Genomic DNA, 25,855 nt, shown 5'->3' with positions numbered 1-25,855 from the left:
CTAGCACATGAACATAAAATCTGAACCTAACACATTAATCTCCAATTTTAGCTAGTAACTCACCCAAATCAAATTTCTCTCATGCCTCATCTGTTAACTACCTCAGAAGCTATTGGTGCATAAAGTTGTACAAACATAGTATAATCATTACCAACTCTTTGGCATTTTGGTATTCCTTTCTAATGGCAAAAGCAAAACAAAATAAAACACACAAAAAAATCTTTTTGTTCAACCAACTGCCTCTTTAAAAGAGTGGATCTTGTTCCAGTTGAGCACTTTGATAAATTGCAATATGCAATGGTAGAAAATAGCTGGGGTTAGTGACGGGAGACAGCTGAACTGCTTTGTAGACTAGGGTACTCAGATGCAATCAAGGAAGGAGAGGATGGGGAAAAAGGATGTGAAGATTAAGAAGAAGGAAAGGTAAGATGGAGAAAGAGGAAAGAGAAGGAGGATTCAGGTAGTAAACTACATAAGGTGAAGCAGATAATCAAAACAAGCTGGTCAGGAGAACACCAAAGATCAGGTAAAGGCAAACATTTTAATATTTAATTTGAAGTTGTCTGCCCTTCTGTTATATCCTCTCTTCTTCTCTTCCCCAACTACCAATATAACCTACTACACTCACACAAATTTCTTGTGTGGAGAGAGAGAAGACAGTCCACTAATAAAAATTTATTTAAAAACTTGATTCCTTGCCTACATTGACTTGATGTAGAACAAGGTAGCCTAAGCAGGGCTACAAGAAGGTGCATCTGCTAAGCAGAGCAGAAGCAAGAAAGCAAAGTCAAGGATGACGATGAGGATGTAAACCTTCGTTGCTTACACAGGCATCTTAGAGAGATTCCAATCTCCCAAATCTATAGGAATAGGGACTAATTACATATATATAGTAGAATAAATAGAATATAGATATATTCTGCACACACACAACAGAATGAAGTGTTAAGAAATAAAACAATGAGCTCTAATAAGAAAATATAAATAATACAAGACTTACATAGAACATTTTCATTTACAAGATTTTTATCTAATTTCATTAAAGAAATGCACAAATCTTAAATGAAAAATATAAGTAGGCAACACTTCCTGCTAATGGCAAAAACAATGTTATTTGGCTAATGAAAACTAGGAAATCAATAACTACACGGGGATATGAAGAAAATTCTATACTAACTTGGACAGGTGGACAAAGCCCCATTCCTGCGTAACAGTACTGCCCTAAAATAATAGGAGGATGGGGCTCAGTCATTAAGTGTCTGCCTTCAGCTCAGGTCATGATCTCAGAGTCCTGGGATCGAGCCCCACATCGGGCTCCCTGCTCAGCAGGAAGCCTGCTTCTCCCTCTCCCACTCCCCCTGCTTGTGTTCCCTCTCTTGCTGTGTCTCTATCAAATAAATAAATAAAATCTTTAAAATAAATAAATAAATAAATAAAATAATAGAAGGTTTATATAGTTAAGAGTGCCATGCCTAGAGTTAAAGCTGAAATAACTCCTAAGAAAAATCCAGTAGAAAACAACCCAACAAATTTGGGAAGAGCTCTGAGGGTTTTGATTAAAAATAATAATAACTACAAACACAAATAAGTGGCCCACTTAGCAATGATAAAAACAGGAATTAGACTTCGCAATAACAAGGTTTTTCTATGGTGGATATGAAAATACTACTTGTGAAGGAGGCTAGAGTTTGGAGGATCAAGAAAGAAAATATCAAATGTGACAGGGTGATTATGGTAATGAATCAAACACCTGGCTCAGGTGTGTGTGTGTGTGTGTGTGTGTGTACCCGCAAGTGCACATGTACTTGTGTATATATGTATATGAGTCTGTGTGATTGTCTTCCAAAGTAGAAGATCTGATATATGATAAATGGTGATTGCTATTGTTATGGCAAATAAGAAGTTGAAATGTGGGATACATAAACATCACCCTTTCAGTACATCTGGACATAGAAACTTCTCTAACCCTTTTAGTCAAAAATGAGCCACTCAGCCTAAGACAATTATTTGATGGAATTCCAAGTCAGCAGGCTCATACCTTTGTACATAATAGTCCTGGCCTCATTTGTTCTCATTAATAATCAGACTTAAGACCATTCATATATGCTTCAAATTCTATGAGATAATCAACAAAAGTCCTTGAGACAGTTGTTTGGTAGGCAGCTATGATGTGTTGGCCCTCTCAAAGGTGAGCTTTGCGGTGTGCAAAAAGGGGAACAGCAGAAGTGATTAATAAAGCTTAACCTTGGACCCACTCTCTGCCAAGCTTCCAGAGGAGATCTTTTAAGTAAAACTCCTAGAAGAAACTTAATCAGTTCTAGCTAAGAATTTTAAGAAAAAAAAATTAACACCTGCCAACCATACAGAGCAGAAAACGTTAGAAGGAGAAATTTCCATGATTACAGAAAGATATGGGTGAAATGGAGGCTTACATCAAGTTAGGTTGAAAACACATAAGAGGCGGGAAAAAGAACTTATAGAAAAAGAAAAATTCAATAGCTCTTTTCTTAAAAGATTTACAATATGTCATGTCTTCATTGTTATGAACTAAATTATGTTTCCCCCAAATTTATACATTGAAGCTCTAAACACCAATGTGGATTGTATCTACATATAGGGCATTTGGGGAGGTAATTAAGGTTAAATGAGATTATAAGGGTGAGGCCCTAATCCAATAGGACTGGTGTCTTTACAAAAAGGGGAAGGGACACCAGAGATGTCTCTCCATGAAGGCCTAGAGGAAAGACCGCAGGAGGACACAGTGAGAAGGCAGCCATCGGCAAGCCGGAAAGAGTTCTCACCAGAAACCAAATTTGATGGCTCCCTGATCGGGGACATCCAGCTTGCAGATCTATGAGAAAATAAATGTTTGTCATATGTCACCAGTCTATAATATTTTGCTATAGCAGCCCAAGAAGACTAATGCACTCATATATACATGAAATATTCTGGAGTTTAATCCAGTTCATATCCAAGTATTATTGAGAGCTTATGTATCCAGTCCTGTGGTAAAGTAAGGTTGATAAATGAAATTTAAAACATGACCCCCACCATGAATGAACCCTTGTTCATCAGACAAAGGTTACACAAAGCAATCAGTGAATGAAACAAAGCTGCTTAAACGATGAAAATAATTGTAAAACCATATGATAAAATACTAACACATAAACAGAATATTCAAGAATGGCAAATAGGCTTCCTTTCCGACGCCATTTTCAACGTATGGTGACTGGAATGTTATGTTGAAATGTACTGTAAGGAGCACCCGGCTCACTGGAAAGAAAACTAGGATAGATTTATAACGTGTCCATGGATGTAGAAGACTGAAAACCGGGGATGGTTGGATCAGTGTGAACCACAATTACCAAGAAAGGATTGTGATGGAGGGGATGGCTCTCAAGGTGTGACTGACAACAGGGTATGCTTTGGATACATAACAGAGGGCACAGCAACGTATGAATGAGTATGATTCAAAGCAGGAAATAGATAATAGCAACAAATCTGTTTATTCCTGTGGGTAGAGAGACAACCTAATACAGAGTCATTGTGGGTTCTTATTACTTACCAAATGCTAAGCAAGCACTGTAAAACAACTGACTTGCCAAAGCAGAGAAGAGAGTTACCACTTCTCTAGCCATTATTTAAGAAGACAGATTTTTTTTTAATGTGGAAGACTTACATTAATTAGTGATTCATGATGATACACACATCTCAAAATGGGAAGCATCTCAAGGATTGAGGCTTCACTTGAAAAGTATCCCAAACAATGGCATAACCAGGAAATTATACTTCTATTTAAAATTAAACACAATAACAGAGCTCTCCTTATATAATTTTTAGAGAAAATCTGAAACTTAGATTGTTCTTATTAGGCTTGACTCAAAGCACCAAGAATGAATTATTAATAATTCATTCAATGTGATGATAGTTAAGAGCAAAGGCAAAAGATTTGACCATCTGATTTGAAGTGATCAAATCTTTTGGTAGCTAATTATGCCATGACTCAAGGGATTAAACAAGATCGGCATATTAAAATGCTCCATCTCTGCATAATTGGATATATTTGCTGGATACTGCATTTCCTTTCTATGTCACATGCAGAGATGTTTATTCATGTGTTTAATAAATTTTTGTTTAATTGCTCTAATAATTTTTAATGTTGATTTTCCCACTGTCATTTAAACAATTTTTATGGTAGTGTCTAGACTTTTGTTGTTTTATATAGGCAGGTCAATCTTTCTCTCCATAGCACTCCTAGAAATGACTAGAAATTGTATTTCATCGTCTGAACACAAATCCAAGTCATACTCTAAAAATAGATAAAGCATCTATATTAATATTAGACTCACTATATGAAGAAAATGCTTCCAACCAGATTTCACTACTTCATTTTTCATACCTTCACACCCACTACAAAAGATCCCATGTTGCCTGTCTTTGTGTACTTTAAGCCAAACAATGTGGAGGCAGAAGGTGATAACCTTCCCTAACCGCCATATCTCAAGAGTGTGAACATTTCGATGCAAAGAACACAAAATAATCCTATTCATCCCAGGAACTCTGAAGAACACTGAGGATTATTTTACATTTAACCTCTTCCTAACCAGGCAGACAAACATTTCAGCAGTTTCATAGTAAGTAAATGTTTTGGCATAAAATCTCTCTTCAATTAAGATTATCTAGAATGTGAAACAAATGGTTTAATAAAACATTCCCTTGAACTGACCTAGTTCTGAAGTGAAAACCATCTTTCATGGCTTTATGACTTGGTTTCTTCCACAGCACAAATATCTTTTGATATGATAGAGTTGATGCAAATATCATGTAGGCACTACTCTAGTTACTGGAAATTAGAAATGCACAGCTAATTAAAATAGAGAATAGAGTGGTCAGACATAATTTTTAAAGACTAAATTGTTTCTGAAATTGATAAGCCATATTGTTTTCAACCCTTTTAATGAGACATTGTAGGCTGTAAAAAAAAAAAAAAAAAGAGGGTCAATCAGAAAGATTATCTTAAAAGTTACCATAGCCATAAACTACATCTGTACAAGAAACAGCTGAAGAAGGTCTTTGCTTGACTCAGGACTTTGATGCAAGCCACACAAAATCTGACCAACAGTGACTTCAATGAATACAGGTCTATCTCTCACACAACGAGAAGTGTAAAGCCAGGCCGCCCAGAACTGATGTAATACCAAGTGCTTTCTAAATGTCTGCTTTGCCATCCTTCACACATTGACCTTGTTGTCATACTTGTCACCTCATGTTCAAAGGGTGACCTCTAGGCATCATGTCTGGATACTTCACTTCCTAGCCATGAAAAAGGACAAAGAATCTCTGTTCCTCTTCATGAGAAAAGTGAAAGCTTTCCTGGGAACCTCACCTAAAAGACTTCTTACATCTCATTAGCCAGAACTAGGTGACACAGCTATCCTTAAACCAACTGCTGGGGGGTGGAGGGGGGGGAATCAGAGCACCACACATATTAACACAATAATGATCCATCCCCCCGCGCTACCAAGACAAATCAGGATTCTTTTAGACAAGGAAAGTAAGGGGGAAACAAATGCTAATTAGGCCACTGATGGTGATTGTGATGGGTCTAAGCAAGTCATCTTTCTCCAGCAAACCACTTTACAGGAGAAACCACATTTCATTCATTCAAAACTGATTTCATTCAAAAGTATCCAATGCATTAAATGTGAATTGTAAAGTATTTTTAAAGAAATCAACAGTAAAACTAAAAGCATTTTTTTAAAGATTTTATTTATTTATTTGATAGGGAGAGACAGAGAGAGAACACAGGTGGGGGTGGGGGAGCGGCAGGCAGAGGGAGAGGGAGAAGCAGACTCCCCCACTGAGCAGGGGGCCTGATGTGGGGCTCGGTCCCAGGGCCCTGGGATCATGACCTGAGCCGAAGGCAGACACTTAACCAACTGAACCACCCAGGCACCCCTAAAATTTTTAAAAGATTTATGTATCTATTTATGACAGAGAGAGAGAGTGTGTGTGTGTGCATGTATGTGTGCGCACATGGGGAGGGGCAGAGCAAGAGGGTGAGAATCCCAAGTGGACTTCACCACTGAGCACAGAGCCCAACTCAGGCTTGATCTCACAATCCTGAGATCATGAGCAGAGCCGAAACCAAGAGTCAAGTGCTTAACCCACTGAGCCACCCAGGCGCCCCAAAACTAAAAGCATTTTAATGTACTTTACACTCTTGAAAATTGCACAAAAGACAACAGATTATTTGTCTAGTTCCTGGTATGTTTGGTTTGTAGAACCTCTTTACTGTACAGAAAATCTCCTCCTTCCATTTCTAGCCATAAACCTCCCCCACGCCTCCACTTCCAGTTTTCCTGTGGGCTGCCCCGCCATCATCTCTTATAACTCATCTTTCCCCTGACCCGCCCTGTCCTCACCAGATATACCCTCCTTCGATATTTATTCTTCAGGGCACTACAATCTGACATCTGCCCTCAACACTCCACTGAAAAAACTTGAAGTCATCTCCTGTCAGATTCATTTTTTATCTTTCTTTACCTGCCTGCAGCATTTAAAGATAGTGACCGCTCTCTGTTAAATCTTTCCCCTGTTGGCTCCGTAATACTCCTCTTCTAGAAGGCAGTCTAGTAGAGCAATTAAATGCATGGGCTCATGATCCAGACTGGGACTCCATTCCAAGCTCTACTACTTACTGTCTGTAAATAGTAATGAGAAATTCATTTAAGCAATCTGTGCCTCCACTGTCTCATTTCTGAAAAAGGAATCCTAGTACTATCTACTTCACAGGGTTGTTGTGAGGGAAGTCTCTTAGATAATCCATTTAAAGGATTTAACAGAGGGCCTACCACAGCTGGTGTTCAATAAGAACTCTTAACTACTATTACTCCTCTCTTGTATCTCTCCCAGTCCTTCTTGTCTGTTTGCAAACTGTACACTGACTTACAAAACAGGTATATCCCAAAATGAGCTCAAACTGTTTCAACAACAGCTTTGTTCAGACCTGTATGTTTCCAGACAAGACCACAATAACAGTAACTCCACGTGGGCTCATGTTCCAAAGACAAGTTGGAACCCTGGTTTTTCTGGCAACTCACCTACTTTATAAATTCTGACCAATTTGTGCCCAAACCATGCCGGCTTCTCCCTAAAACCAACTGAAACTCCCAAATCTTTTCACTTTGAATTGTTCTCAAGGCAAACTTCTCTAGTTCTCTATTTTTATACAATAACTTATTAATGCAAATATTAAGACTTGACTTTTATTTTCTTCTTGGTTTATTCCTACTTTGGGGACTCCATATTTTGAATAGTGCTTCTCTCAAACAAAACAGCCACTATCTCTCCCGGGTATCTCTTATCAGGAAATTTGATAAGCATGCTTCCTAAATTACTGATCAGAAGATTTAATAGGAAAGGATCTAGAATAAAGTGACTTGTAAAAAGCCACTTGCACTCACCCTCATGTTCTACTGGTTCATCAGTCTGGGCACATTAGGATCAGTTGTTCAACTTGCATGAATCCACCTAACTAATCTATTAGCCAGCTGTCACTTTCTAATTTGTAGACCAAAAAAATTGGGAGATTTTTCTAAAATTCTTTACTGAAACCAAGATGCACTGTTCCTCCATTTTTTCCCCTTATATAAATCAGGATTGTTGTCTGATGAGGTAAGACTTCTAAAGCAATTTTAAAGCTACTTTAAAATATGTAATGATGGTGAAATATCAGGGTTCTTTTTTACTTTTTGTGGGTCATAAGTCCCTTTAAGAATCAGTGCAAGGCTATGGATAACCTTCCTCAAAAAAATTGTTTAAATGCTCATGCACACAGTGCATATAGCTTATCATTAAGATGTATACTAGAAAAAAGGAATTGTGCTTTATAATTACGGCCATCAGAGAAAGAGATGAAATTTTCATTAACTTATCAATTCAAATTTAGATAACCATCTTTTTTTTTTTTTTTAACTTACTCTTTTTTTCCTCCCTGAAAACAGCAAAGACTTACTTGGCACAAAATTAAAATTTGCTTTCAAACATCACCATTTATGAAGATTTCTCTATCTACATGAAGTTTTATAAACAGCCTAATTTTTTCAAAGCAGCTACTTTCTCTTGTACAGAATGTAGTAATTTCAGCCATTTAAAAATCGCATCAATGGTCTCCTTATAAGTGAAAACTAGCATTCCATTATGTTGCTAAGGAATTTTTATTTTTTCCAGGCTACAGGACAAGACTACTCTAGTAGATCTAGCCCACCACTTACATTGAAGCCTCAATCTCAAGGTAAGTCAGCAAGGAATCACTTACCAAGCTTTATATGGGTACTTGTCTTAAACTCATCTTGTAGATTTAATTCTCTAAGAAAATCTGGCTCAATTAACTGATACAGAACCACGACAAAGTGTTCTGTCATATCATAGATATCAAAAGAATCAGCACAGGGATGCCTGGGTGGCTCAGTCGGTTAAGCAGCTGCCTTCGGCCCAGGTCATGATCCCAGAGTCCTGGGATCGAGTCCCACATCGGGCTCCTTGCTCAGCGGGGAACCTGCTTCTCCCTCTCTCTCCCTCTGCTTGTGCTCTCTCTGTCAAATAAATAAAATCTTTAAAAAAAAAAAAAAAAGAATCAGCACAACAGCTTTATGATTTTATGATACATAGGATAAAATAAGCATCCATGGTATTATCAGTCAAAAATGTCTACATGAGTTTATTGAAAAAAATAATTGTTAAAATGTTCACCCAAAAAGCCAACGGCAAGATTTTTGTAGGTGATTTTTAACTGGTTTTAATTACCTACATTAAAGTAATTTGCTTACATCCGAGCAAAATTAAGCTATCTAACACTTCTTCCCAAATGAAGCAGAAGTTCTGGATAAACTGCTGTCTTAGGGTGATTATCTTCACATTTATGTCATTAAATCTTTTTTAAACGGATGGTAACTGTTTTTCAGAATTGTTCTGGGAGACAGGGAGTGCATAGGATGAGAAAGTGGGAAGATAAGTTTGGGAGAGAATGAGATTGTGATTAAACTCTTTTCTTTGAGATTATATACAAACTATAGAATGATAGTAGAGTACAAGTGAAATACTGCCACCCAGTGGAATTATAAATAAAATCTTCAAATTCGGGAAGATTTTAAGAATTTCCTATCCATTTTCAATTGGAATGATAGAGCTTAATAATTTTCAAAGTCCTTTCAAATATATCATCCCTCAAAAATAAAATCCAGTGGTACAGAGAGCATTGTGTGAGTACATCTTTTCCCGAGTCTGAGGTTCTAGTCAATTAAATGCCTTGACAGAGTCCTGCGCATATTTAGCAGCAAAGCAAACACAGGAGCCCAAGGCTGCTGGCTCCCAGTTCACTGCTGCTTACACCAGGTAGCCTCTCCTAAGGAGCCTTTGATTAACACTGTATTTCAGAGAAAACTGAGACTCAAAGATTATCAAGGCTTCTCAAACATTTCCAAGGAGTCTCGGGAACATAGCTTGATGCAGTACCCTACTGTCATGAAAATTCTTTGAAGACTTGTATTTTTCCTTTAAAAATTCCTGTGAGAGAGCACCTGGGTGGCTCAGTTAAGCGTCTGCCTTTGGCTCAGGTCATGATCCCAGGGTCCTGGGATCCAGCCCTGCATCAGGCTCCCTGCTCCGCGAGGAGCCTGCTTCTCCCTCTCCCTCTGCCTGGCGCCCCCCACCCTGCTTGTGATCACTCTCTCTCTCTCTCTCTCTGTCAAATAAATAAAATCTAAAGAAATAAAAATAAACAAATAAAATCTCCTGTGAGGTTTGTGTTCTATTCTATATGACATGTCTCTTTCAATTTGAAATAATGTGGTTTTTTCCTCAAATGTCTTTTAGAAAAAAATGGTGCTTTAAGACAATGGTGCATTTCTATCCTGGGCTACAAAGTCACTAGTCCAGAACCACACTAAAGATGGGAACACAGAGGGTATGAATATACCAGTCTGAGACAATTGGAAAGTGCCTTGCTCAAGTTCATTCATTCATCAAGCATTTTAACGAACACCTGCCAAATGCTGGGCATTGTTTTAGATCATAGGACATGCTACGATAATAAACACCCAAGTTATCAGATGGCAGAGAACAGCAAAGGTTTACTTCTTGCCCACGTTAGAGTTCACTGTAGACTGGCTAAGGGCCATTCTTCTCATTTTTATCATCTTCATGCTGGGACCATCAGACAGAGCAGTCACTTTTGAAACATCAATAGTAATCTCTTGGCAGAGAAAACAGTGCAGCAAAGCAACAGGAAGTGACATACATCATTTCCTCTTATATTTTATTGACCAAAATAAGCCATATGACAAAGATATTCTTCTTCAACAGGGCAAAGAAGAATAATCCACCCACAGGGAGAGGATGTGGACATTGGTAAATAATAGCAGTGTGTCACACCCCAACTTTTCCAAATCTGCTGAGGAAAGGTGGTTCTGGGTAACATAGAGGAAAGAGGTAACATCTTTCAGTATGTCAGATGGGAACTCAAGCAATTTTACTTGGATGTTAAAAGAAAGGGTTATCATAGAAGGCTAGAGGACTTGGAATGTGTAGGCATCAGACATGTCAGATATCCATGAGTATGTATTAAACAAGTAGACAGAAAGTACTTAGAATGTTTATAACTTTGAATTATGGCTCTAAGTCCCAGTACTGACATAGCATTTTATCAATAAAAACTCATGAAAGTGGCCTGTGTCCAATGAAGGATACCACATCTGATCAGAAGCAACATGTCAGGGTTGCTTAATGTACATATAAATTAAACTACAGCCACCTAGGTGGGGCCATCAGAGCCAAATGTATACAAATTATATCTAGGATCAACACATCAGAGTTACCTAACTTAAATCGATATAAAATTCACAACCAGTTGAGTGGGGGCAATAGAAGCAGCATATGTACTAATCATATATATGACCAAACCATGTGAGTTCACTGAACTCTGTGCTATTTTCATAGCTCAGTAAGAAATACTCCAGCTGGGGGAGTGAATACTATTCCTCCCCCCTCTGCTAATGCTGGAAGGTTAAGTCTCTGACCAGCGGCTCTAATGAAAGCCTTCATGCTGAATCCAATCAACACTGATGGCCTCGGCAGCTGCCAGAGAAAAAGAAAGGGATCTTTCCTACAATGCCGCTAATGGACCCTGACAGACACCCCATGGAGATTAAGATACTAATCCCCTGTATCCCTAATCCAAAGAAATAGGTATGTGCATGTGCATGTGTGAGTATTGTGCATTAATCAGGTTTGGTTTAGAAAGATCCGATAACTCTACATTATATAATCATTTGTTGTATTTAAAAATTGTATAATAAATATAAATTATTTGAAGAAGCTACCTCTGATTGGTTTTCATTATTCCACCAAAGCCAATGGAACAATGTAGCATGGTTCATTGCAGACCTAAGACTGCCACGTTGTGACAGAAACTGAAGGAAAGGGCAGAGCACTATCAAAGAGTTGCATGAAATGGTGGGGGAAAATAAGAGTCTGGGTGGCTGAAACTTAGACTGTTTTCAGGAAGTGGAAGAAGTGCAGACAGAAGTAGGTAATAGTGAGGAGCCTCAAATGGCATAGTAAGAAGTTTAGATTTATTTTATACGAAACAAGAACTCATCAAATAATTTTTAATTGCACATGTGACATCATCCACTCTGTATTTTAGAAAGATAATTCTGGTAGCAGGGTGGAGGAAAGATTGAATAGAGAAAGGACACAAAGTAGTTAGATCATGTAAAAGGCCACTGAAATACCAAGGAACCAAACCATAACTGAGGCAGCAGGATGAAAATAAAAAGGTAGCTGGCGGGGGGGGGGGGGGGGGGGGGACATTAAGATATTTCAATTTACAGAATCTTTTACAGTGACCTCCCAAACCAGCTGGTTATCAAAAGCAACTGGGGAAACTGTAAAATTCTTATTCCCTGGCCAATCCCAGAACTATTAAATCAAAATCTCTTAAGGATGTGGACTAGGAAATGCTTGGCATACCTCAGGGGTTCATCATGCAATCAGCTCAGCCTAAGAAGTTATGCTTCCACATACTTAAGTGACTGAGCTAGTGTCTTTAAATCAGGAACACTGAAAAAAAAAAGCTTTGTGAAGGCTGATCAGTAGTTGAGGTTTTGATATATTGAGTTTATAGTACTTACAGGACATCCAGATGAGAAAGTCTTATAGACAATAGAATATATTAGTCCAGAAAAGAGATGAGAGCTAGGGCTATATCATCACAAGATTGGAGACAATCCTTCAAAGGAAGAATGTAGCTTAAGATAAGAGGTGATCTGAGGAAAGAGGCTCACAAAGCACTTACACTTAATGGTAGTGCACAGAAAGATGAACTTGGTAATAGCTGGCCAAGGAAGATAAATGTACCTAACAGATAATTCCATTAAATCATATTGCCTTACTTGTTTACTAAACAACAAAATAAAGTACTATACAAAACTAATTCATGCATCTCAAGGTAAAGGCTTCAATGTTCAGCCCAAGTTAGGTATGTCAGCTGCCAACCCTAGTTTCCTATTGTCCATCCAAGTCTTATCTGTATAGCCACCAGAGGTAGATTTTTAAAAAACATGGACTCTTACAACACAACAATTGAAAGGCAAATAACCCAATTAAAGATGGACAATGATATAAACAGGTATTTTTCCAAGAAGATACACTCACAAATGAGTATCCTCTGGTTGACATATGGCCAATAAGAACATGAAAAGATGTTCAACATTATCTATCAGTTATTAGAGAAATGCGATTCAAAACCATAATGAGATACTTCACCCACCCTGGGATGGTTAAAATTAAAAATATAGGCAATAACAAGTGCTATGAGGGATATGGAGAAATTGAAACTCTCATGCAATGTTGGTGGGAATATAAAATGATACAGTCACTTTGGAAAACAGTTTGACAGCTCTTCAAATTGTAAACCACGGAGTTACCATGACTCAGCAATTCCACTTCTGGATATATACCCAAAAGAAGTGAAAATAAACAAACAAATAAATAAAAAGAAGTGAAAACATGACTATGCAAACGTTCATAGCAGCATTATTCAAAAAGTGAAAACAACCCATATGTCCATCAACTGATGAGTGAATAAATGGAATGTGGTATATCCATACAATGAATTATTACTCAGCAATAAAAGTATGAATGAAGCACATATAGTCAGTTACAAGGAGCCACATGTTGTATGGTTCCATTTATATGAAATATTCAGAATAGACAAATTCATAGACTGAAAGTCCATTACTACATTTGCCAGAGGATGGGGGAGGGAGAAATGGAGATTGATTAGTAATGAGTACAACATTTTCTTTTGGAGTGGTGAAAATGTTGGATAATTCATGTTGACTTTGTGAATATACTAAAAACCTCTCAGTTTTACGCTTTAAAGGGGTGAATTTTATGATATGTGAATTACATCTCAATAAAACTTTTTAAAAATATGGATTTCCAGGCTCCATTTTTCAAGATTCTGTAAGTCTGTGATTGACCCAAGAATCTGTATGTTTAAAAAGTTCACCAGGTGATCTTAATGCTCCATCAGGTTAGGGAATCACTGGTGTATCTAGAAAATTCGCTAGAGAGTTACCTGAGCTACATTTGAAGAAAAAGAAAAGAAAAGTGGTCCAAGTGAACAAAGCAGTGAGAGAGGCTGACCCTGCCTCAGTCCTCTAGGCCTCAAGAAAGAAGGCCCTGCTCACCACCCCATAAGTGCTGCCCCTCTGCCTCCTATCGTCCCCATTCCCACCTTCCTCACCAGCTGCCCCCCAGCACCCTCCCTCAGCATTCCTTCACCAAAAACCCTACAGCTCAGCCACACATCACAGGAGTCCAAGGGAGTCCTACCACAAAAGGCTTAAACACTTAATGCCTTTGAACCCCCAGACTCTGGCTTTTCCCTTGTCACTTTAATAAAACCAGGATTCTCACTCATAGAAGATCATGTCAGAGCATCAATTTCCTCTTGGAGTCACATCAGACAGATCCTTAAGAATAATTGTGTTGCTTTTATTTTCATAATTACAGAAAAAATAATGAGGGAAGATCCTGTTTTTCTTTAAATACCAAGTTTAAAATTCTATTGCCTCCATAAAGACTTCCGCAATCTCTCTCCCATTCCTGATTATGGGGATGAACTTCCTCCACTACACTGCATATAGATTTTCAGATTTCTGTTATAGTCCTTCCTTGATGATAAGCCTTTTTTTCTCAGCTAGAATGTAAACCTCTTAAACTCAAGAGCTGTGAATTTTTCATCGTTGTTTCCCAGCACTTATCACAATGCCAGGTGGGTAACTGAGCCTCAAAACTGTGTGTAAAATGAGTTGAATAAATGAATCAAATACCTATTCTGATTTGTTAGGGTTTTTTCCTGAGGAAAGGAAAGTTATAGACATCCTTTCTCAATGGCTAATACCAAAATAAGGTTTTAAACAATACTAAAATGTGAGGTTTAATGAAATTAATATATTTTTATTTTCATGGCATTTTTTCACCTTTGTAATAGCAGAGTACCTAAAAGAGTTCCCTTTTTTAAAGTTTGATTTGGGCTATATCTCTCTACATTCCTCACACCTAATTAGATTGATTCACTAATGAATTCTAAGTGCATCTCTCTGAAAAATAATAAAACCTCTTTAACCACAATCAAAAGACATCATCAAGTGAAAATTGCAGATTCAAATTTCTAAACAGATTAAGTAAGTGAAGACTGAAGCCTTTGCAAAAATGTATACACAGCTCAGGGGTAAAATGCTTTTCTAATAAAATTTTTATGGGCTACTCCTTCATTGCAAATAAATGTGAAGTATCACAAAAAAAAAAATGATAAACATAAATAAGCCAATGACAAAATCTTGTCAATATTTTTAGCACAAAATAATTATTACTTCCATTTACAAAGAATGTTCACATGTATTAGCTCAATGTTTCCTCATTATTCTGAACTAGTAAGTGTTAAAGCAACACTTTAAACCAATGTCTTCTTGTATTCAACATTCAGAATCTGCACAACCTCAGAATGCAACAGATGATATTTAGAATAGTTCCGAATCTAAGATCATGGAAATTAACAGTGTAACCCCCAAATACAGTCTTATGTGTATGGGAGTTCAAAATTTCTCCAGCTCTAGAATTGTTCTGGGTAATGGTTGTTATGCTCATCAAATAGACAGATTTTTAATGATTTCAATGAAGAAAGTGATAAACTGATAATTTATGACAAAAGACATGAATTTAAATGTCATATTAACTTTTTCCGAAGGTACTAACAGTTCATAAAATCTATAACTATAATGTCCAGAAATTTTGGCAATCATAGGTGAAATGTTGATAAAATTTTTCTTTGCTCATAGACATAATATAGAGCCTTTTACAACTAAACTGAAAAGAAAATGATTTCATAGTAACCATTCCTCTAATTCTCTATGGTTTAATTAGCGAAAATTCAGGATCAAGCTCTGTGTATGTTAATGTGACATTATGATTTAACATTTAAAAACATGAAGGTCATAGAACTGAAAATGTCAAGCTTCTCACTCTGTATACTGGCTGTATTACAGACCTGAGCTAGCTGGACACAGCCCAGGATCTCACCATCGGAGCGGAAAACAGAACATTTTCCAGATAACAATATTCAAGTTGACAATGATCTTGGAATAATAAAACACTAATGAGCTTTCCTGCTCGGAAGCCCCAGCACCGGTGCTGGCCCAGAGACACAGAGCCATCGCTCACGCCTAGTGGGAGCCCAGTGAGTCAGACCTGACCTGCCAGCTCAGCCCATCTTGTTCACAGAAAGGTGAAATGTCCTCAGACTTTTCTCATCTCATTAAGCTATCCATCCATTCTCTGGCTTTCTACAAATCCAATTTGTAAATCTTTCCCTCATTCACACTCACATCCCAAATACTCATGAGCATTATCTTTACACAAAGAAACATACTTAATGAAGTATAAAATCTCCACTATATGCATTTTATCTCCCCAAATTAAACACCATAAAATGCGTTATACTTGTTTAAACTAATGCTTTATCCAACTGATTAGTTTGTCTCCACAGGAGCACCAAAGAGCATTGTTAAGATCGTAGTTGCTTTACCACCTTTTGAAAAAGAAATGTTCATAACTTTTCTCCTTCCCCACTGTGTGAGCATGCAACAATATTTTCTTTAACTTTTCCTAAAATTAGAACCTCATTCTGCTTCTAGAGGACATGAACAAATCACCTAAAAGCAGCAAGCATTTTCATTTCAGCTCCCATTAACTCTCTGGCAAATGATGGAGGATCAGGTACGGGGGGAGACAGGATAAGAAACTGCAGTAATATCTGCTCCTGGATTATTCTCCTCTGTCTGATACAACTGGTTTTGATCCAAGAGTGGAAAAGAATGCTTTTTGTTTTGGTTTGAATATCCTTCTTGATGTTGTTAAAACTTCAGGTCGTTCTGGCTGATAGAACACATTCAGTGAATGCTCTGAAGAGAAAGGAGTGGGGAGGAGGGATGAGAGAATATCAAGAGAAGAGAGCCTTTGGAGTAAACAGAGTCTCGAATCACCTCTCCATTTTTTCATTCTCTGTCAATTCCCTTCTCACTGATAATCCAGAGCTATCCCAGATCTTATGCAGCCCACAGGAACTCCTTCTCATCTATGAAGTCCTAGAGTTAGAGTCTGTGTATGGAATATTAAAATTCACTCACCGAATTTCCATGCCCTGCCAAGTGCCAAATCAGGACACCTGCCTAAAGAAAGAGTTTCCCACAGCCATTGTTTCCCACAGGCTAGCAGAGTGTGGGCTTAGGATATTTGCTAAACCTCTCTGGGCCCCACTTTCTCCATCCTAAAATGAAATCATCATACAGTAATTTCAGCTGACCAAGAAAGAGTTAAATTTCATTTATCGTAATTTTTAGTTAGAATTTTTCATTCAACAGTAATAAACTATTACTAAAATAAATCTTTCTTTCTTGACCATGTCATATGTCACTCTTCAAAGTTTCCTTTATACTTGCCATTCATATCTCATTAAGTTATTCTCATGTAACTCTCTACCAGGTCCCTCTGTATTGCCTTTTTAATGATGGCTTTGATGGTTCCTTTGAGTGTAGTAAGCATAGCTATGTTCTTAAAAAGACTCTCACCTCATAATAGATGAAACAAAGGACTAAGGTTATATTTAGGAGATTATTCTTCTAGTCAAAGTTTATCCAATTAAAATTGAGTGCACTGAACCATTAGAGACTCTGAACTATAAGAAACAAACTGAGGGTTGCGGAGGGGAGGTGGGTGGGGGGATGGCGTGATTGGGTGATGAGCATTAAGGAGGGCACTTGAAGTGTAAGCACTGGGAGTTGTATACAACTGATGAATCATTAATTCTAACTCTGAAACTAATAATGCAGTATATGTTAATTAAATTGAATTTAAATTTAAAAAATTAAAGATATAAAAGAATTGTGCAATTAGATGAAGAAAAAGAGTTGAGTGCACTCTATCCACCAAATTCAGCTGGAATATGGATGACATCCCTTATGCAGTACATGTCCATCTATCCTCCACTCAAACCCAGTCTTCACCAAGGTATAGCACAGCTGGAATAGAAAGCACAAGTAGAAATGGGTAAGGCAAATAATTATTGGGAGGTTGCAGCATAATCTAGAATATCCTGGCAATGCTGGTATAGTTTGGGGTCAGTGTATGGATTAGTCCAATATTATATATAACTGCTGTTGCTTCTATAAACATAAACTACCTTTAAGATCAATAAATTTCATCTTGAAAATGGAAAGACTGAGGAAATTCAGCTGCTATAAATTGTTGGCTATCTTAAAGTCATAGCTACTACTTTGTTCTAGGCACTTTATAAACTAGTCCTCCTAACAACCCTAGTGTAGTTATTAATCATCCCTTTTAGAAGATACTCCCAAGGAAAACAATCTAATTTTAACAAGAAAAATATAGATTTTAGACTGTGTATGTATGTGTCTCTGTGTATGAATACATGTACATATATATACACACATACACATAATTATATTAGAAATAAACAACAAAATCAGGAATCCTTTTGCAAAATTTTAAAAATATGCTGGAAAAGTACCTACCTGCAAACTTTCAAAAATCAGTCCAAGATTTCTTCTCCTGCTTATAAAAGTAACAACTAAAAAAATGGCACAATGTATGAAACAATTGTTTTTAAATGTCGAACAAAAGGCAGCACAGGACTTTAATCTCTGAGAGAGGAAAAAGAAACAAGGTGAACAATATGAATGCCATGGATTTCTGCTCCTAGAGAATTTCTGAACCATGACACAGGAAGGGGATTCAAATAGAACTCAATGGTCTCAGTGATTAAGGAAATAGAAATCCAAGTTTGGGGAGCACAGGGTGATTGGAATTTGTAGGACCAAATTCCAGAAATGAGAAAGCCTTGAAGAGAAAGTTCCATAAATCTGCATAAAGCTTTCTTAGATTCTTTGGCTTCATGCCAATCTGTGGATGCATAAGATGAAATCTGATAGAGCCATACAAAGAACAAATGGCAAGCTATACAAAAAACAAACAGAATAAATTTCTGAATACTGTATTCCAAAGAACTGGCAGAGCTCACAGAGAACTGGGAAACATTTGCATTTCCATCAGAGTGAGGAGATCTTATTTAATACATGGGGCATTCAAAAGAGAACATAGAAGGGTCATTGCTTAGTAGTAGGGCTAAATTAGCCCTACAGTAAAAGCTACTATAGACCTGCCCTTATAAACCTTCAAGATAAACTTCAAAAATAACAAACTAATCCACAAATAACTTAACTGCCAGAAAAAAAAATTCCAAACTCTAAAATAATGAAAAACTACAATATCCAGCATCCAAACAAAAATCAATAGATATGAAAGTCAATTTCTTTCCTATGTATCAGCAATGAACAATTGAAATCTATAATTAAAAAAAGTTTTTAAGTATGCCATTTAAAATAGCACACACACACCCAAAATGTATAAATTTAACAAAACACGTACAGGATCTGTATGTGGAGAACTACAAAACACTAATGAAAGAAATCAAAGAAGACCTAATTAAATGGAGATGTATTCTACATTCAGAGATTGAAAGACTCGATATGATGAAGATGTCAATTTTTCTGAACTTGATATATGGATTCAATGCAATCCCAATCAAATCAGAGCAAGCTATTTTGTAATATCAACAAATTGATTCTAAAATGTAAATGAAAAGGCAAAACACCAAAAAGAGCCAACACGATACTGAAGAAATCAAAGATGGAGGACTCATACTACTAATATTTCAAGATTCGCATAAAGCTACAGTAATCAACTCGGTGTGACATGGGTGAAAGAATGGGCCCATAGATCAGTGCAAATACAGGCAACTGAATTTTAATAAAGGCACATCAAAAAAGGAAGGAAAGAATTTTCAACAAATGGTGCTGGAGCAATTAGATACCCACAAAAAAAAAAAAAAAAAAAAGAACCTAGACTTTACATGACTAAACAGCCATTTCAGAGGAAAGAACAGAGAAAACAGGGAAGGAAATGAAATAAAAATTTCCCTGAGTTGAAAGAAACAATTCCTGAAATTGAAAGAGCCAACCCACTGTCAAGTGATATAAACAAAAGAGACTCAGATACATCCTGGTAAAATAATTTAAGGAAAGGTGGTAAAGCTTCCAAAGAGGGAAGAAAAAAACAGATTGCCTATCGAGGAATGGGCTTAGTTTGACATCACAATTATCCATTACAATGGGTACTACAAGGTACTGAGGCAAAGCTTTCAAATGGAAAATTAATTTGAGACTAGAATACCAAAGGAGCAGTCAAGTGTGAGGGCAAAATAAAGACATTTTCAAGGAACTAAGAATTCGGATATTTTATCTCCCATTTACTGTTTCTTCAAAATTATTTTAGGATACAATTCAACAAAATGACTAAGATATTTAAGAAAAAGGAAGACATAATCCAAACAATGTAACTAACACAGGAGTTCAATCCAAAACAATGTAACTAACACAGGAGTTCAATTAAAAAAAAAAAAAAAAAAGGCCCAGATAGCTGTGCTCTGAAAGCTCTACATCAGTGAAAATTAGAACAAGAATCCCAATTTTTCAAGGCAAAAAAATTTTCAAAAAATGAGAAATTTGCATTCATCCAATACTGCAAGCAAGCTAGGAAATTTTGATGATCACTGTGCTGCTTCTGGTAAAAAAAAAAAAAATTAACTAGAAATTTTTAAACAAGTTGTAGAAGAACATCACCACCCGAATATGAAGTAAAACAAACCCTGGTATCATTTTAAGTAAAATCTGATCATGATTTATAGTGTAAGAGAATTCCTTCCTTCTGTTCCATGTCACAGAATTACATTTCCTTTTTTATGAGTCAAATTGCACTACTTGGTTCTGAAATAATTATTTCCTAATTGTAACAGTAAAGATAACGATCACTAACACTTATTTAACACTTAATAGAAGCCCTATTCTAATTCTTTTAGATTTATTAGCCAGCTTAGTTCTTTCAACAACAGCACAGTAAGGTTAAGTAACTTGCCCAAGGTCATACATGGGTTGGTGAACCCAGGCATTCTGGCTCCAGAATCCTTACTCTTAAATACTGACTATGACTCTTCCCATAATACTCTTTGTTAATTTACCATTCTTAGAATCAACCTATCAATCTAAAACAAGAAGGAACAGTAACAATTATAAAACAAAATATAAATTATATAAAACTTACCGATGTAGAGAAAATAATTAGCCAAAGTAAGGAGAAGGAGAAGAATGTGTGTCAGCTATTTTTCTTATCTTCTTATACAGGAGTAACTTCCTACATAATAGTTTTATTATAACACAGAACTTTCTACATAATAGCAAGTCAACAATTATATACATATATAATTTTTATATAAAGTAATAATATAAAAATCAGCAGGGAGGAGAGAGATAATGAGCTTAAATTCCTCATATTTCACAGCAAGTATGACGGTTAAATTTATGGATACACAGCTGCTGTCAGTAGATATTGTCTAATTTTAATTTTAGAATGTTATATATAACTTATATAGTAACTCAGAAAATCTAAGAAGAGAAAAGTTAAACTTGATACATTAAGAAATAGCAATATAAGCAAATTATTTAGAACTTGGGGAGGAATATCAGAAAAGCTAAAAATAGAAAAGGAGGGGGACTAGAGAGGGGGAAGTCCTTAATTTTTATTAAAATTATTAGATATTTTATTGTGAAAAAATGTTATATATTAATAAAAGTCGTACCCTGTAAAGAAGGGCATAAACTGGTGAGGATATCTTTCCATTCAGGCATGGTAATACAAGATGACAATAAATGCCACCCGTCCATAAAACCCAGTGGGACAAGGATAATATATAAACGTATTACAGAATACTCATGTTCTTTACTGATTCTTTGTTTCCACATTGTTATGGACTAAATGGCCCATTTTTGTCATATAAACTTTCTTTTTTACTTACTTTCATTTTATTTTCTTTTTTAAATTTTATTTTATTATGTTATGCTAATCACCATACATTACATCATTAGTTTTTGATGTAGTGTTCCATGATTAATTGTTTGTGTATAACACCCAGTGCTCCATTCAGTACATGCCCTCTTTAATACCCATCACCAGGCTAACCCATCCCCCCACCCCCCTCCCCTCTAGAACCCTCAGTTTGTTTCTCAGAGTCCATAGTCTCTCATGGTTCATCTCCCCCTCCGATTTCCCCCGCTTCATTTTTCCCTTCCTACTATCTTTTTTTTTTTTTTAACATATAATGTATTATTTGTTTCAGAGGTAGAGGTCTGTGATTCATCAGTCTTACACAATTCACAGCGCTCACCGTAGCACATACTTCTAAAGAGACGTTCATCAGCTTTAGACAACAATTGAATTACACATATTCCAATCCTCTGCTTTGTACACCTCATTTAAGAAAGAGCTGTCTAAATCCACACATCGCTGGGGGCGTCTACATTGGTATAACCTTTTCAGAGTATAATTTGGCGGTCCTTATTGAAATGTAAAATATGGTCACACTCTGACCTAACAATTTCACTTCTCAGAATCTACCCTACAGCAACACTCCCAAATACTCAAAGATAACTCCATACAGGGACTTTCAGTCAAGCTACTTACTACAGTCTATAACAGAGGAAAACGAAAACAACCTAAATGCGCACTAGTTAGACACAGAATAACTTGTTGCCTTTTAAAAAATAAAATACATCTATATGGAGTGACTAAAAAGTATCCGCAACATATCGTTAAGCGAGAAACGGCAAGATACAGAATAATATATTACACAATCTGTGTGTGAGATACATACATACATGATAGGTAGAGAGAGACATACATATATTGGGCAGAAGGCAGTGGGCTTAAGGTGTGTGGAGGAAACAACTTTTTACCTTGAAATTTGATTTTTTTTTTTTTTACAACTAGCACATATTATTTTTATAAAAATCTTAGGAAATAAGAGTATATCTCAATACATTCAAAAATCCAAAAAGAGAAACACTCCATGTCTTTGCACTGGTTCACTCTCAAATCTAAGAAGGAAAAGAAACACCACACACCGGGTGGCCCGTGGATCGGAGAACAGGCTAGCTTCAGCGGTGGGGTCGTTCCTTAGTGAGCGAGCTGGGGGTGGACACGAGGACACAGAAACCACTAAGGCAGAGCTCAGGCGTGAACCCGCGAGCCGCGGGGCGTGCCAGGCGGCCGGGACTGGCGCGGGGAGGACCCGGGGCAGGGGGCGTGGGGAGACTTAGGAAACTGGGCCCCGAAGCTAGCGCGCCAGGAAACACCCGGGAACCCGGCGTGTGGGAAAGAGGCGGAGGGTCACAGAGCGAAGGCGCGGGCCGGCGCGCCGCGACCCAGCACGAATCTAGGGACGCCTCCCGAGCGCGAGGCGCGGCGGGCGGCGACAGTTTGGCCCGCAGCCAAAGGTCAGCCCGGGGCGCCCGGGGAGCTCGGGGCGGCTTTCGAAGCCGGGGAAGCGGGCAAAGCGCCCGGGAAGGGGGCACGGGCGGGCCGCCCCAGGCCGAGGCCGGAGCCCCCGGTGCGCGCTCGGGGCGGACGCCAGCTCCCAGTACCTTCCCAGGAGAGCTCTCCTCCCGGCTCCCGCTTCAGGAACTTGTACCAGAACGTGTCCACGCGGCCCGGCTCCGCCCCGTCCTGCGCCGCCTCCTCGGGCGCCAGCTCCACCTCCCCGAGCCACAGGCCCGGCTCCTGCAGCGCCAGCGCCCCCGCGCCCGCCGCGGTGCCCGCCGGCCTCAGGCGCACGGCCCCGCGCGGCTCCCAGCGCCCCAGCTCGGGCCGCGACCCCACGACCAGCAGCTCCGGCCCGGCCCCGGCCACCGCGGGCGGCACCACCACCCCGAACCGGAACCGCATGGCGGCGGGCGGCGCAGCTCCGGGTGTCGGTGCCCCCGCGGCCGGCGGACGTGGCCCGAGCGCGAGGCGGCCGCGGCGATTGGGCGGCGGCGCGGGAGGCCTGGTCGCCAGAGGCCGGGGCGCCGGCGGGGACACGTGCGAGGCTGCACCTTTTTTGGGCTGCATCACGCGGCCCAGGAGCCGGGCCTGGCCCAGCTGGGGGCCTGTGGCGCCGGGCAGCGGTCGCGGGAGAAGTGTCCTCTCGTGGAGAAGGACACTTGCTCGGGCCTGCCGCCTCTTCCCGCAGCGCGGCTCCGCGGGGCGGCTGGGGACGCGGCGGAGGGGAGAGAAGGGAGTCCGGACGGGTCAGGGAAGGGAGGAGAACATCTCCGAAGCCCTGCGGTTTTCCTGTCAGCTTTCCCTAAGACTCGAAATTCTGTTTATGTGGGTCGTGAACAAAAAAGGCATGACAGGTAGACAGCAGCCTGCGGAATCGTGAAGTTGGGGGAAGATCGTGGCCGCGGTATCTGGAGAGCCCCGCCCTTAAACAGGTCCCTTACTCTAGGCCTCCGGTTCTTTACCTGTAAAGTGAGGCTATAGAATAACCATCCTGAAAGACCCTGCTGACTCTAAAGGTTTCTCTGACTGGTGGAAGAGACGCCATTCAGAACCCAGAGCTGATGCAAAAAACGCTGGTTACTTTTCCCTTGTCTAGTCCAATTCGATGCCTGAAATAACACAGGATCGCTTACATTTTTTCAAAAAATGTTATTATTTTTAGTATATGTAAAGCAGGTTTGGAGTAAATACTTTCAAGTCCTTTTCGAGGTAAAACAAAGACCATAATTCTATGATTACAAATGTGTGACATAATTTTTTTGGTGGCATAAAAATAAAACCTGTTGTTTAAAATTTGCTTTCAGTAGACAAAACGCTTTTGTGTCAAGAAATACAGATTTATAGCCGTTTGGTCAAAAAAAAACCTATTTACATGGTTGGGGAGAAGGCTTTAATTTTTGTCACAGCTGTAAGATAACCATCCTTCCTGTTTACATATTTGTTATTTTTTTATTCTTTAATAAAATTGTTCTCCTGTTCTTATATTTGTATATTCACCACTTAACACAACAATCTTTTATGCGAACCAGAGACACATAAAATATCTCTAGTTCACGTTTTTACCAGTATTTGAAAGCTTGTGAAAAATGGGGAGGGGGGAGCCAAAATTTCATGCATTAAGAATATCATAAGTAAAACAAAAAGAAGTACAAAAATGTAAACCCTACAAACTCAGTCTCTCAGTGGAACAGTTAGTAAACTAATATGCTTTCCTCTTAAATATTGATATTCCGTTCGGTGTTTGGTTGGTTGCTAGGCTTAAGGATAAACACAAAGAAAAATGTGAAGACAGCAAGGCTGGCCAAACATGGCTGATTCAGTAGCAAAGCAGACATTAAATCACAGTGGCATGTGAGTCAGTTTATTCAAATTGCTGTTAACAAAATACTCTTAGACTAATTTTAGGAAATTAAGAGTCATTTGGCCATGCAAGGACCCTGGGAGCTGACAGTTCAGGACTATCTTGTGTTGTGCTACGCAGCCTGTGTGTAAACTTTCCAAATGGCATTATTCCCACCAGCTCTTCCAAAGTGAGTACTGTCCATTCCCTAGATAAAACAAGGAGAAGAAAGAGGGGGAGAGGGAGGAAAGGGAGGAAGGAAGGAAGGAAAGGGAAAGAAAGAAGAAAGAAAGAGGACAATATATTTGTTCAAGAGGCATTATTTCCTTTCATTTTCTCTCATCATAAAGAAGTTGACTAATTTTGGGCGCCTGGGTGGCTCAGTTGGTTGAGCGACTGCCTTCGGCTCAGGTCATGATCCTGGAGTCCTGGGATCGAGTCCCACATCGGGCTCCCTGCTCAGCAGGGAGTCTGCTTCTCTCTCTGACCCTCCCCCCCATATGCTCTCTCTCTCTCTCTCTCTCTCTTGTTCTCTCTTTCTCAAATAAATAAAAAATCTTAAAAAAAAAAAGTTGAGTAATTTTAACAGTTGGAAGTACTGCTTTAATCCCCAAACAAAATATATAATATTTTATGGCATAGATTGAAATATAGTACAAATACGATGGCTACATTATGAACTAAGTAAAATGCAATTGGAAAGAACAAGACCAAAAGGACATATTCCAAAGCCTCAATCATACTTCATCAATCATTTGAACTTATTAACCATAAAATTTATAATAGCCATTGAGCCCTTATTATGAACTAAGCATGTGGTTTTCAAACTCATATTATCTCATTTAATTCTCTCACCAATCCTATGAAGTAACTAATATCGTATCTCCATTTTTATATGTGAGGAAAAGGTACAGAAAGTTTCAGTAAGCAGCTCAC

General features: G+C 38.5%; 1 protein-coding gene across 3 annotated transcripts in view; it reads right to left on the bottom strand.

Moving 5' to 3' along the window:
* The window catches only part of EPM2A (EPM2A glucan phosphatase, laforin), a 191,888-nt gene extending 168,288 nt beyond the window's left edge, over positions 1 to 23,600 (bottom strand). For 2 of the 3 annotated variants that reach the window (XM_078054614.1, XM_036087700.2), the window contains exon 1: positions 23,181 to 23,590. In XM_078054614.1, the coding sequence (XP_077910740.1) occupies positions 23,181 to 23,481 (301 nt within the window). In that variant the 5' untranslated portion in view covers positions 23,482 to 23,590. Of the gene's footprint in view, positions 1 to 23,180 lie in introns of all 3 variants that reach the window. The other variant, XM_036087705.2, reaches the window with a different exon arrangement.
* Positions 23,601 to 25,855: the final 2,255 nt, after the last annotated feature.

The sequence above is a fragment of the Halichoerus grypus genome, chromosome 9 (assembly GCF_964656455.1).
Source record: "Halichoerus grypus chromosome 9, mHalGry1.hap1.1, whole genome shotgun sequence".
Taxonomy (NCBI): domain Eukaryota; kingdom Metazoa; phylum Chordata; class Mammalia; order Carnivora; family Phocidae; genus Halichoerus; species Halichoerus grypus.
This window is presented reverse-complemented; position numbering and strand designations above follow the sequence as displayed.